General features: G+C 36.0%; 1 protein-coding gene across 8 annotated transcripts in view; it reads right to left on the reverse strand.

Annotated features, from left to right (window-relative positions):
* The window catches only part of ESCO1 (establishment of sister chromatid cohesion N-acetyltransferase 1), a 112,860-nt gene that overhangs the window by 16,518 nt on the left and 81,271 nt on the right, over positions 1-15,071 (reverse strand). For 5 of the 8 annotated variants that reach the window (XM_023742048.1, XM_004387918.2, XM_023742047.1 and 2 more), the window contains one exon: positions 3,511-3,600. In XM_023742048.1, coding sequence (XP_023597816.1) covers positions 3,511-3,600 — 90 coding nt within the window. Of the gene's footprint in view, positions 1-3,468; positions 3,601-4,163; positions 4,288-15,071 lie in introns of those variants that run through there. The other 3 variants (XR_002825850.1, XR_002825849.1, XM_023742051.1) reach the window with 3 other exon arrangements.

A 15,071-nucleotide genomic window follows, 5' to 3' on the forward strand; every position in this document is an offset into this window, starting at 1 on the left:
TAAAGAAGGAAGACTGAAGAAGAACTGATGCCTTTGAATTATGCTGTTGGCAAAGAATACTGACTATACCACGGACTGCCAGAAGAACAAACGAGTCTGTCTTGGAAGAAATACTGCCAGAGTGTTTCTTGGAAGCAAGGATGGTAAGATTTTCTCTCAAGTTCTTTGGACATGTTATCAGGAGGGTCCAGTCCCTGGAGAAGGACATCATGCTTGGTAAAGTAGAGGGTCAGTGAAAAAGAGGACAACCTCAAAGAAATGGATTGATACAGTGGCTGCAACAGTGGGCTCAAATATAGCAAGAATTGTTGAGGGCTGTGCATGACCAGGCAGGGTTTCATTCTGTTGTACGTAGGGTTGCTGTGAGTCAGACCCAACTCAACAGCACCTAACAACAACAACTAGGGAGTGAGAGGTGGGATCACCTACAATATGTAATGAGGACCTTATGGCTTCCCATGAAAAGCATCATGGGTTTGTGAAATGGGGAGAACTTCACTGGAGGAGTCTTGGCTGGGCAAGCCACTTTTTCCCCTAAGCCTTAATTAGTATTCTCATCAGTAAAATGAAGTGGGTAACAGAGAAAGAAACTCATGTTTACTCTTTATCAACCATCTATAGGCCAGACATTATGCAAAGCACTTTATCCACAATCTCCAGGATTTTGGTTCCTCCCTTTACATATGGAAGAAATAAGACTCAAAGATTTAGTAACTTTCTCATATCAATTATCAAACATCTAAAAAACCAAGTAACAAGGATCTGACCCAAAATATTAATATTACATCAAACTGTGCTTCTTCCAGTTTTAACCTCCCAGAATTGTGGTCAAAGTCAAATATAAGCTCAGACCTTTGAAGGCACTCAAAGCCAAGACCTGTATAGACACTAAAACGTTAGTCTCTTCCCAGTTAAAAAAAATAACATCCAAACATTCATTTGTGTTACTAAGTTTAAAAATGCAGACAATACCTAACAGGGTTCAGTATTCATATCTCTGACACACAGAATACCATATAGCTTATACCTTATTCAGTGATGAAAGCTGAAGTCCCGCTAATCCTGGATCAGTATCCCACAATACAACTACCGACTCAGTTCCTATAGACAAATGACTCGCAATTTCCTGATTTTTAATTTTTAACCTATTTTGAGTTACCATTAACCTACTGAGTTATAGTTTACTAAGATTTTTCCCGAAGAAACTAAAATGAAGATAATAGCATTTACTGAGGATTCTTAAAGAGAAAAGTCTGGCATCCACATATGTGGACATAGCGAAGATCTCTACTGCGCATTTCTACATGATGATGGTATTCCAAAACTTCCATAATTTAATTTTCATTTAGTCAATCATTGAACCAACATTACTTCAACAAGTATGTATTTTGTGCAAATATGAAACACGTGCTATGTTCCCATGTCATTCTAAGTGCAACTGTCTACATTGTTATGCAGTGGTAGTATGAAGACCTACTTGGGTATCTGGGATTATATACAGGGTGTCTAAAAAGTCAGGAACCACAAGATAAACTTATGTTTTAAGTAGAATGTCAGTTACATTTTTAAGTGATAGGTTCGAAGTGTTTCTCTTCAACCTCCTTTTCAGGTGAAGTATTTCTAAATTTAAAGAGCTCCAATTGTTAACCTGAAAAAAGTATAATACACTATTTTCTTTGCATTTCCAGGGATTTTGGACATATTGTAGTGTTTTCTTTTGTTTTGTTTTCAGATAAACAATTGAACCAACTGTTTTACATTATTAAGTACTTCTAAGAAAGCATCTTTGCTTCTTGAAGAAAAACATTAAGCTTATTTTAAAATTATAAAATGTAACTAATATATTATTTAAAAATCAGTTTAATATCCAGAATATATAGATAACTCCTATAATCCAACAACAAAGAGAGAAAAACCCAATTAAAAAATGGGGAAAAGTCTTGGAATAGACATTTCTCCAAACAAGCTATACAAATGGCCAATAAGCACATGAAATATGCTCAACATCATTAGTCATTAGGGAGATGCAAATCAAAACTACAATGAGATAACCACTTCACCTCCACTAGGATGGTTATCATCAGAAAAATGGAAAAGAACAAGTATTGGTGAGGATGTGAAGAAACCAGAACCCTCCTGCATTGCTGGTGGAAATGTAAGTGCAGCTGCTGTGACAGTTTGGCAGTTCCTCAAAAAGTTAAACAGAATTTACCATATGACCCAGCAATTCCACTCTGAGATATACACCCCAAAGAACTGAAAGCAGGGATTCAAACAGATACTTCTTCAATGTTCACTGCAGCATTATTCACAATAATCAAAAGGTGGAAACAACCCAAATGTCCTCCAACAGATGAATGGATAAACAAAATGCAGTATATACACACAACAGAATATTATTCAGCCATAAAAAGAAATGAAGTTCTGATATATGCTATGACATGGATAAACCCTGAAAACATTATGTTAAGTGAAATAAGTCAGATATAAAAGAACAAGTATCGTATCATCCCACTTACATGAAATATCCAGAATAAGCAATAGTGTCTAGGGGAGAGGGAAATGGGGAGTTATTAGCTAAGGGGTACTGAGTTTGTTTGGAGTGATGGAAAACTTTTGGAAATGGATAGTGGTTGTAGTTGCACAACATGGTAAACGTAATTAATGTCACTAAACTTACACTTAAAAATGGTTACAATGGCAAATTTTTTGTTATATATATTTTAATCACAATAAAAACTTTTTAAAAGTTTATCCTATGGTTCCTGACCTTTAAGATACTCTATATAATGAAATGGTTCCAGACCTCATTATCTCCCTGGTTCATTTTTCAACATAATAAATTCTCTGAATATTAAATTACGGAACTCTAAATTGGACTGACTTGATTCACACTAAATAAGGGGCTTTTTTAAGTTTTCTATATTATATTTATAAACTGAAGTATATTTCTCTTTATTTTCAATATCATTATATTATTATCTCGTTTAATTTCAGGTTTTTATGGCCTACTAGGTCTTTTTCTGCAATAGCTTTTATTTAGAAATTTAGTCTTAGAATGAATCTTTATATTTTATTAATTTAAACATTCACAATTATTGCAATTCAACTTTTAGTTCTAATTCTCAAAATCACTCACTTGGCATTATTCATTAACTAGCATGCCTTCTATTCCATCACTGAAATTACTGATAATACAATAATCAATTCATCTAAAATTCAATTCACTTATGCTAGATTCACACTACAAAGTTTAGCATAGTTTTTAATTGTTTGTATTCTTAAAATGCTTATTTCTTGTTTTTAGAATTGGTGTTTATATGTGCTATGCCAGCACTGCTAAACAGGAATCACAAAAACACCTGAGGTGGACAAACACAAGCCCTTTACTTGCACTATTATATAACTGTAACACTTTAGCATGAGTAACTGAGTTTAGCATGTGTTAGCCTCTTAAAATCTGCTACACTAATTTCATGCATTCTACATGAAATCTCACTTGAAATTTACCTTCTTCAGGGCATACTTTGGGTCTTCGGGAAGAACCATTATTATCCTGCCATCAGGGTACTCAGCCAGAATTCTTTCTTTTTTCCAGCCCTAGATATAAAAAAAGAGTGAATTTTTATGTATCTTATTTTATTCATCACAACCATTTACAAAAAGAAAAAGTACATAAATTTGTCTAAAAATTTCAAACATGGCAAAAATATATCCTCATTAATGTTTAACCAGTAAGGCATGGTAAATCAGCTATTTTGTTAAGCATGTAATAGAAACAACACAAGCAAATTTCCTCCCTACTATTCATTCAGAGATAACATCTAACACCACAAAAATAGTTCTAATTATCACTTCCCACTTTAAATTAACTTTGAAAATCACACACCAAAAGCAAGCCCCTTAAAGTCAATGATTCCCAGAACCGAAAGGATAACTCTCCCAGATTCTTGTTAAAAGAATTAAACTCTTAAATTTCTTTGGAACATGGTTACCTCCACAAACACACACTCATGGTTTTATGTCTGGCATGCCAAAGACCTCCAGGAGGTTTTAAATGAACTGATTTGCATGCAGTAGCCCAGTATGTAAGGAATAGTTTTTAGTCTTATTGATCACAACTATCAAAGTCACAAGAAGGAGACTATAAAAAATATAACTACCTTCTAAGAATCTAATAGGGAAGGAGAAGCTACGTTGTGTGTATCTGAAGTTTAACATACTCAAAAAAAGAGAAGTAATAAACTCTTCTTCAGATCCACACTCGTGGTGATTAATGAGCAGAACCTGCATGAAAAAAACAAAACAAAACAAAAGCCACTTAAATCTAGTAAGATGGGACTGAACCAGAGGTTACAACTAGGAGCTTTGAAGTTCAAAATTAAGTACAGAAGGAATGAGCTTAACTGATTGTTCCATTTGTCTTACCCAAACAACTTTACATAAAAAGGCCTTTCAACAAGCAATACATACTTCTATCAGAGAAAACCATTATCTTCTTTTGTAATCTGTTTCTCCTAAGAATATAAAAGCTCAATAAAACCAAGAAAAAGACAACTAGATTTTTTTTTATACTATATCAACTTTGAAAGGAGGTTGTTTTGGGGGGTATTCTGGGTGCTGTAAAGTCTTAATTTTCACCAAAGAGATTGTTGTAAAAATTTCTTAGAGTGCACTTACAACATTTCTAGAGGGTGCAAATACAGAGGTGGTTCTTTTTAAACAATCTAGAATGGCTTTTTTTTCCTGGGTGGGGCGGGAGCGGGGGAGGTCTTAGTTGGGGATAAAAAATTTTAGAGCAAGCTTGGTACATGTAATAATTTGGATTCAAATATTTAAAATCCTGAATTTGTTTACAAAATAGAGCACTCAAAGGAAAAGTAAAATTTTGGCAATTAACATTAATAACGATTGGTAAATTGTTCTCAAGATTTTAAAAGAAGGAGCAGAAATAAGTCATTTTTTTAAATTAGAAACTAAATCTGAACCATATACAGATTTGAATATAGGCAAGTATTTTAAAATGGCATAAAAGGTATCTCTTTAAAAACGAATTTATATTAGTAACATATTACTTTTTTAAAAAAGCTTTTTTAAAGGAACCTATTTTCCATAAAATAAAAATAGAAACTTTCACTTGAAAAATGTAACTACAAATTCAATGAAGAAGTAGAAATTTAAGCCACCTCAAGTTATAAAAAAGCCATACTTCCTGAAATGAACTATCTAAAGACAACTTGGTAAGTTCTTCTCCTATTAATTACCTTTAAAAACAGTAATACTGGTCTAATGTGATTATACTGCACCACAGGCACTAGACAATTATTTTGTTTTACTGACTTTTTAATGCACAGTCTTCCCTTGAAACAAACTGAGACTTGTATGTTCATGTAAAAAATTTTATCACAATTGCATTTGATATAATTTTATGTTTTAAATATGATTATATTTTCATGTACTAAATAAAAGACCATCATATCGAAAAAGCAGGAACTGTGAAAGGCAGAGTTACTATTGCTTAGGTTTCTAATGTTCATGAAGACAGCATATGTGAAAACATTTTACGAGTTCTGGAGTAAAAGTTCAAGGTTTAAATCCTCGTTTTTAGTAGTTACTAGCTGTATGGTCATGGGTAAATCATTAGAACTCTGTTTCCTGATTTATAAGATCTATAAAATGGCTGCCATCCACCTCCATCATTTGGTACGTAAGAAGGTTATATTTAAGAAGATACCTCACACAGTGGCCACTCCGTAACTCTCCGTAACTTCTATTCTCTCTTCCTACTAGTATATCAAACTAAGATCAATTCAAAACAAACAAAGTCTAGCAAAACAAGCCAAGCAAGAAAACGTCCCAAAAGTTAAATACAACAATAAAGTCAAATCAGGGACAAAGCAAAGATGAAAGAACCAAGATGGCTAAGGTCTGTCAGGTAGTATACTCAAGACATTTATGTGCCTCAACTGCAGTTAACCCATTCCTGGTCTCAATAACCACATAACCCTGGTGACTTTAGAGGAGAATTTAGAGACATGGTCTACTGCTTTACATTGAGACAGAGGTGTAAAAGCATGGGGGAGAGGTGCATGCAATTTAGATAATCAAATACCCACAGCTTTTATTACAGTGATATAAATTCCAGCGCAGTGCATTTACACTGACCACCTTTGGCTCTAACATGTTACACACATCCCTCTGCTAGCAAGTATTTCTCCAAAACCCCACATTTTCTTAATCCAGTTGCTGAAAAGCAGAAAGCTTTGTATTTCTAATTTATATTCCTAATAGGGTCGCTGAGTTGGAATCGACTCAGCGGCCGTGGGTTAATAGCAATCAATGACTGTTCTTTCCTTCTTGCTGTTGTAGTTACTCTAACCTTTATAGAGTCTAAAGGAACAGAAGGGTTTTCTCGTTATTTTCTATGAAAAAAGATCACAAAAGAAAATAGAGTACACTGGGTGAGATACATTGATGTATATTCGCTTGTTAAAATTCATCAACTGAACGCTTAAGATCTGTGCATTTAATTGTATGTAAATTATACCCCAGTTTTAAAAATGTATACTAATTACTTCATAAAAGGCGGAATGAGACCACTCATTTGAAAGAATACCAGAGAAATAAAACTGACAACCAGCTAAAAAAAAAAATCAGTATTTCAAGTAAAAAGAAGAGACACAGGGAGTACCTTTAGATTAAGAGAAACTTAAGAGATGTATCAACCAAGGTAATATATGAACCTCAATTCAAACAGCATAAAAATTATTAAGTATCTGGGGAATTTTGAATGCTGACCAAATATTCAATGATATTAAGAAACTGATTATTTTTAAAGGTATGGTTATATTCTTTAAAGAGTTTTGAATGTTTAAAAAATAGAGTACTCTTTTCATAGAGATACTGAAATATTTACCAAAATGATAATGTGATCCCTGGTGTTTACTTCAAAACAATTGGAGGGAGGGTGTTGGGTGAAAAAAGACTGTCCGTTAATTATCACTGTTGAAGATGGGTGATGGGTACAGGGAGGTTCATTATACTATTGTCTCTATTTGTGTGTGTCTGTGTGTGTGTGTGTTCGTATAAACTTTTTATATTGGAAAATTCAAATCACCCATCAAATCAAAACTATAACAATGGCTCAAGATTTGCTCAAATACTACTTACTTAGAAGTGAAAAATGAAAGCAAAACTTATCTAGTCAGTAGAGTAGTTAGATCTGGGGTAGGGGGAAAGTAGTGAGTGAGAGGGGAGTGCAAAGGAGCTTCTGAGGCGTTGGGAATGTTCTGTTTCTTGTTACATGGGTGTGTGTGTTCACTTTGAGGATATTCACCACCAAGCTACACACCTCATTATTTGTGTACTTAACAAATTTACTTAAAATAATCACGAGAATTTGAAAAACAGACATTTTAGTTCAATAGTGATTCTAACAGTTATTATGTTGAAATAAATATATTCTGAACACCACCTCTTTTTAAAACCATAAGTCTTCAGAAATGAAAGTAAAATTAGCTTATTCAAAATTCAGTCACAAGCTGTACTTGAAGAGTTCCCTAGAAAGCATAAACTGCAGAAGAGCTGTGTGAAACATTAAATTATGGATTCCTGAAATATATACTTTGTTGAAATGGACTTTAAATGCAAATGTTTATTTATGCATATTTTAAAAGCCAGCAAGGATATACACCAAAATATAAACAAACTATCGGAATGACGGCAGCACAGTGATTTAATTTTTTTTCCTTTTAGCTTATCTGTATTTCCTATTTTTTCTACTGTAATAAAATGGCCCTAATTAAAGTTAATATTCTTAACTATCTCAACCTGCTGGTTTTAAATGCATACTATAGACATTTCTTAGTGAAAATAATTTTTTATTAATGACAATCCTGATAAAGATGTTTATCTAGTCAAATGTGACCTAACTAAATTTTTAAAAAGTGTCTGAAAAAGTCAAATAATTCGATGCTACTACAGGCATACCTGGGAGACATTGCGGGTTTGGTTCCAGACCACCACAATAAAGCAATTATCGTGATAAAGAATCACACAAATTATTTTGGTTTCCCAGTGCATATAAAAGTTATGTTTATACTGTGCTGTAGTCTATTAAGCGTGCACAGCATTATGTCTAAAAAAAACCAATGTTCATACCTTAATTAAAAAATATTTTATTGCTAACAAATGCTAACCACCATCTGAGCCTTCAGTGAGTCACAATCTTTTTGTGGGTGGAGGGTCTTGCCTCCATGTTGATGGCTATTTGATTAGGGTGGTGGTTGCTGAAGGCTGGGGTGGCTGTGGCAATTTCTTAAAATGAAGTTTGCAGCATCAATTGACTCTTCCTTTCATGAAAGATTTCTCTGTAGCACGCAATGCTGTTTGATAGCATTTTATCTACAGTAGAATATCTTGCAAAATTAGTCGATCCTCTCAAACCTTGCTGCTGCTTTATTAACTAAGTTTATCTAATATTCTAAATCCTTTGCTGTCTTTTCAACAATGTTCACAGCACCTTCACCAGGAGTGGATTCGATCTCAAGAAATCACTTTCTCTGCTCATCCATAAGAAGCAATTCCTCATCCGTTAAAGTCTTATCATGAGATTGCAGCAATTCAGTCACATCTTCAGGCTCCACTTCTAATTCTAGTTCTCTTGCTACTTCCACCACATCTGCAGTTACTTCCTTCACTGAAGTCTTGAACCCCTCAAAGTCATCCATGAGGGTTGGAATCAACTTCTTCCAAACTCTTGTTAATGTTGATATTTTGACCTCCTCCCATGAATCACAAATGTTCTTAATGGCATCTAGAATGGTGAATCCTTTCCAGAAGGTTTTCAATTTACTTTGCCCAGATCCATCAGAGGAATCACTATCTATAGTAGCTATAGCCTTATGAAACGTGTTTCTTAGATAGTAACACTTGAAAGTTGAAATTACTCCTTGATCCATGGACTGCAGAATGGATGTTGTGTTAGCAGGCATGAAAACAACATTAATCTCCTTGTACATCTCCATCAGAGCTCTTCAGTGACCAGATGCATAGTCAATGAGCAGTAATGTTTGAAAGGAATCTTTTTTCTGAGCAGGAGGTCTCAACAGTGGGCTTAAAATATTCAGTAAACCATGCTGTAAACAGATGTGCTGTCATCCAGGCTTTCCTGTTCCATTTATAGAGCACAGCCAGAGTATATTTAGCATAATTCTTAAGGGTCCTAGAATTTTCAGAATGGTAAATGAGCATTGCTTCAACTTAAAGTCACCAGCTGCATTAGCCCCTAACAAGAGAGTCAGCCTGTCCTTTGAAGTTTTGAAGCCAGGCATTGACTTCTCCTCTCTAGCTATGAAAGTCCTAGATGGCATCTTCTTCCAACATAAGGCTGTTTTGCCTACATTGAAAATCTGTTGTTTAGCACAGCAATCTTCATCATCTTCTGGATAACTTCCTGCAGCTTCTACATCAGCACCTGCTGCTTCACCTTGCACTTTTATGTTACGGAGACGGCTTCTTTCTGTAAATCTCATGAACCAATCCTCTGCTAGCTTCAAACGTTTCTTCTGCAGCTTCCTTACCTCTCTCAGCCTTCAAAGAACTAAAGAGAATTAGGGCCTTGCTCTGGATTAGGCTTTGGCTTAAGGGAATGTTGTGACTGGTTTGCTCTTCTAGCCAGACCACTAAAACTTTCTCCGTATCAGCAATAAGGCTGTTTCACTTTCTTACCATTTGTGTGTTCGCTGGAGTAGCACTTTTAATTTCCTTTAAGAACCTTTCCTTTGCGTTCACAACTTGGCTAACTGTTTGGCACAAGAGGCCTAGCTTTTGGCCTATCTCGGCTCTCAACATGCCTTCCTCAATAAGCTTAATCATTTCTAGCTTTTGATTTAGAGCGAGAGACGTGCGACTCTTCCTTTCACTTGAACACTTAGAAGCCACTGTACGGTTATTAATTGGTCTAATTTCAATACTGTCATGTCTCAGAGAATAGGGAGGCCCGAGAAGGAGAGAGATGGGGAATGGCCAGTTGGTGGAGCAGTCAGAAAATACAGAACACTTATTAGGTTCGTCATCTTACAATGGGCACGGTTCATGGCACCCCAAAACAATTACAATAGTAACATCAAAGATCATTGATCACAGATCACCATAAGAGATATAATAATAATGAAAAAGTAAGAAATACTGTGAATTACCAAATTGTGACACAGACACACGAAGTAAGCATATGCTGTTGGAAAAAATGGCGCTGACAGACTTGCTCAACACAGGGTTGCCACAAATCTTCAATTTATAAAAAACGCAATCTTCTACAAAGTGCAAAAAGCAAAGTGCAATAAAACAAGGTATGCTGCAATGGTCTGCATGTGACAGCTACATGGAAAAAAATCAGTCAATTAAAGAAACATGTATTGATCACCTACCATGTGTGCAAACCATTGATCTAGTCAGTACAGCATAGTTTTAAGAGGGCTTTATAAATCAAGAGGACCTAGATTCTAATTCCGACTCTGCTACTTACTAGCTGTATTGCCTTGGGCCAATTACTTAACCTTTCTAAACCTCGGTTTCCTCACCTATAAAATGGACATAAAAACAACTACAACGCAAAATTATTGAGAAGCTAAATGAGAAAACAGTATAAAATGTTGAGTACAGTGTCTAGCACAATAATAATCAATAAACAACAGCTCTAATTATCATCATTATGGCAAGTAAGTATTTTCTTATAGGTTTTTTAATGTTCAATACCTTCACACCTTACAAAGTCATTGATGATCTGGCCTCCCACCTATCTCTTCCAGCCTTATCTCTTGCAGCTTTCCCAACACATCACACAGTCACAAGCCATAATGAAATACATTTTTCCAACCTTTTCACACAACACTGTGCTCTTGGCCTGATAAGCCAGTGCTCTATACCTCCCAGGCTGAAAGAGGTCTTACTTATGCTTTTTGAGCCAATCTTTGTTGGATGTCCTTGCTCTATGCTCATATAGTAACCTATATATATTACTAATTTAGCATATTCCATACTATTTAAATATGTTTACTTATGTGTCTCTCACATGTGCGTCAGTTAAGAACTTCTAATGTAATCACAATACCAAACATTACTACTAAAAGAATAACATTTCTCATAAGATATACTTGGTTCAGACCTGTAAATCAAACCAGAGGAATTATGAAATTTTCTCTTCTATCATCCTCAAATAAAAGAATCCTAAACATCTACTACACACCCACTGCCATCGAGCTGATTCCAACTCATACCGACCCTGCAGGACAGAGCAGACCTGCCCCATAGGGTTTCCCAAGGCCGTAAATCATTATGGAAGCGGACTTCCACATCTTTCTCCTGCAAAGCAGCTGGTGGGTTTGAACTGCCGACCCTTCAGTTAGCAGCCAAGTGCTTCAACACTGAGCCACCATGGCTCCTATCTCCCTATTAAAAAAAACTTGTTACCGTTGAGTTGATTCCGACTCATAGCAACCCTATAGGACAGAGTAGAACTGCCCTGTAGGGTTTCTAAGGAGCAACTGGTGGATTCCAACTGCCAACCTTTTGGTTAGCAGTCGAATGTTTAACCATTGCACCACCAGGGCTCTCTCTCTCTATTAAAAGTCACAAATTCAGTTCAGTACATACTTTTCAACTTGCAGCAACCATTTCAACTATATACAAAATACTTTTATTTGATGTAAGTCTCATCTTAAGGGCATTTGGGACTTGGTGAGCGTATCTACTGACCTCATTAGTATTGCTCATGATTTTAAAAAACTCATGGCTCAAAGTCTGCTCTATCCCTTCACCCAAAGATAAATGCAGCCTCCAAATCCACTGCTGAATGTTCTCAAAAAGTACATACTTGGAAGTTATAGTCCCAGTTAGAATAAAGGAAAGTCACAAAAGATCACTGTTACTGTTGTAATAAGAAAACATCAGATAAACTAGAAAGCATGACTTTCTTTAAAGGCATTAAAGGGCTGTGGACACAAAAAAGTCTAAATAAATTGATCGCCAGAGACAAACAAGCCCTCCTTAGATGAGCAGAGACCAGCAGCCATTTTTATCCCTAGGACATTTACCAAGTCTGGGAGCACAGGCAAAGAAGCATGCACGCCACAGGCATAGGAACTTTGTGGGACAAGGGGAAATCAACCAAATTTCTAACAGCCACAAGTGGGCTGACACAGCAGACTGAAATCTGTAGGAGCTCCAAACACAGAGATAATTCTCCACCAATTATCTCACATGAGATAGCCGCTGAGTTAGACTCGAAAGGAAAGAGATCTTGTGTCTTGTGGTGCTCGGATCCCCAATCTCTGCTGGAGAGAAGTGCTTTGTCCCAACATCAAGACATTTTAAAGAAAAAGTGAACTGAAAACTAACTAAAGCTTCAACCCAGCTCTGACTCAGCTCAATTCCTAATTAGGTCTAAGAGATCAGCCCTTCACCACAGTTGCCTGATAGAGGAAAGGGAGAGCTCTCGTTGGGGGAGAAGATTATCTACTTCAGTCTCTGCTATTCTTCTATAAACGATGTCGGATGTACAATAAGGGGAGACCATGCAAAGAAAGAGAAAATGATGACCCAATCAAGATAAAAAAGTTACTAGAAAGAAACGCAGAAATGACCCAGATGTTTGAATTAGCAGAGAACTTTAAAACTGGTATTATAAATATGTTAAAGATTTTGAAGAAAACAGATGGACAAACTGAGAAAAGAAAAGACTCCAACAGATAAACTGAAACTCTAAAAATGTACATAATATGATAAAAAGGACTGGAAGCATTATCTTCATATATAAAGAAAAATATATCTTACAGGGAGTCCTGGTGGTGCAGTAGTTAAGAGCTCGGCTAGTAACCAAAAAAGTCAGCAGTTCAAATTCACCAGCTGCTCCTTGGAAACCCTACGCGGCAGTTCTACTCTGTCCTATAGGGTTGCTATGAGTCAGAACTGACTTAACGGCAACAGGTATATCTTACAGAAATTCTTAAATACAAACTGAAGAAAAACCATTGGTATAAGAGGATCTATAATAACTTCTTACATTATAATACGAAAAAGAGTTAAATTACTTTGACTATTTTTCTACATGAAGAACCACTTTAAGCAGCTAAATTCAGTCAGGCATATAATTTCATATAATCTATATGCTGAGTAAATAATTCGAGAAGCTAGACTATATGAAGATCACAGCACCAGGATTGGAGGAAGACTCATTGACAACCTGAGATACACAGATGAGACAACCTTGCTTGCTGAAAGTGAAGATCGAAGACTACAGCCTTCAGATTACACATCAACATAAGGAAAACAAAGGTCCTCACAACTGGACAAATAGGCAGCATCATGATAAACGGAGAAACGACTGAAGTTGTCAAGGATTTCATTTTACTTGAATCCACAATCAATGTCCATGGAAGCAGCAGTCAAGAAATCAAACAGCGTACTGCATTAAGCAAATCTGCTGCAAAAGACTTCTTTCAAGTGTTAAAAAGCAAAGATGTCACCTTGAGGACTAAGGTGTGCCTGACCCAAGCCATGGTGTTTTCAACTGCCTCACATGTATGCGAAAGCTGGACAATGAATAACAAAGACCGAAGAAGAACTGAGTCATCTGAATTATGGTGTTGGCAAAGAATATTGAATATACCATGGACTACCAGAAGAATGAACAAATCTGTCTTGGAAGAAGTACAACCAGAATGTTCTTTAGAAGTGAGGATGGCGAGACTTCGTCTCACATACTTCGGACACATTATCAGGAGGACCAGTTCTTGGAGAAGGATATCATGCTTGGTAAAGCAGAGGGTCAGCATAAGACAGGAAGACCCTCAATGAGATGGACTGCCACAGTGGCTGCAATGATGGGCTCAAGCATAGGAACGACTGTGAGGATGGCAAAGGACCAGGCAACGTTTCGTTGTGTTGTACATAGGGTCAGTATGAGTCAGCAGCTAACAACAAAAACATACAATTCTACGTGTAAACCTAGTTAATATATCTCTGTCACAATGAATTAAAATTTGGACCACTTCACATATTTGGAAGTACATTATTAAAAATTTTATTTTGCCTGACTTGTAAATATATACAATTAGTTCTATATCCCCTAAAAGATAATTATATTATCAATTCCAAACGAATTCAAATCAACATATACTGGAGTTGTCAAAGCCCAGAGTGACGTTCTGATTTAATCTATTTTTAGATGAAATAACTAAAACTCTTGATTTCTTATTCTGTGAGAGAACAGGTTTCTTCTTTAATTCACTGTATTTGTTGAACCCCTACTGCTCACTGGCAGGCGCTCTTCTAGCATAATAAACAGACTATCAAGGACTCTGCTCTGACAAAGCTTATAATCCAGTGGGAGACATATACAACAAACTTTCAGAATGTGGTAAGTGATTAAAGAAAATACAATACAGATTAAGAGTGATATGTAGGGGGAGCTATTTCATACTAAGTGGTCAGGGAAGGCATCCTGGGAGGGTGACATATGCTATAAGATCTGAATAAAGAGTCAATATGCAAAGATCTGAGAGAAGAATAGTCCAGGGAGATGAAAGTATGCACTAAAAACAAATGAGCTGAGTGTTTTAGGAACAGAAAGAAAAGCCATAGGAATGGAGTATAGAAAGTAAGGGCAAGTGTGTTAGGAGGTGAGATAAGAGAAGCTGGAGCATGTGAGACCTTGATGCCATAGCTAAGTAGCTTGGATTTTATTCTACATATGATGAGAATTCACTGAAGAATTTTAAGTAGGAGAATGACATAATCTGATTTAAGCTTTTAAAAGACCACTCTGGACACTGTGCAGAACAAATTGGGAGCAGGGAGACCAGTTAGGAAAGCATTGCACAAGTGGTCCAGACAAAAAACAACAGTGACTTGGTTTAGAGTGGTAGTGGTGGAAATGACAACATGGGAAGATTTGGACTCTATACTGAAGGTAAGATTTACTAAAGGATCAGATGTAAGGAGTGCAGTAAAAAGATTGGAGGATTATTCTCATGTTTTCAGTTTGAGCAACTGACTGGATGGTGGTACCATTT

The sequence above is a fragment of the Trichechus manatus genome, unplaced genomic scaffold (assembly GCF_000243295.1).
Source record: "Trichechus manatus latirostris isolate Lorelei unplaced genomic scaffold, TriManLat1.0 scaffold00199, whole genome shotgun sequence".
NCBI lineage: Eukaryota > Metazoa > Chordata > Mammalia > Sirenia > Trichechidae > Trichechus > Trichechus manatus.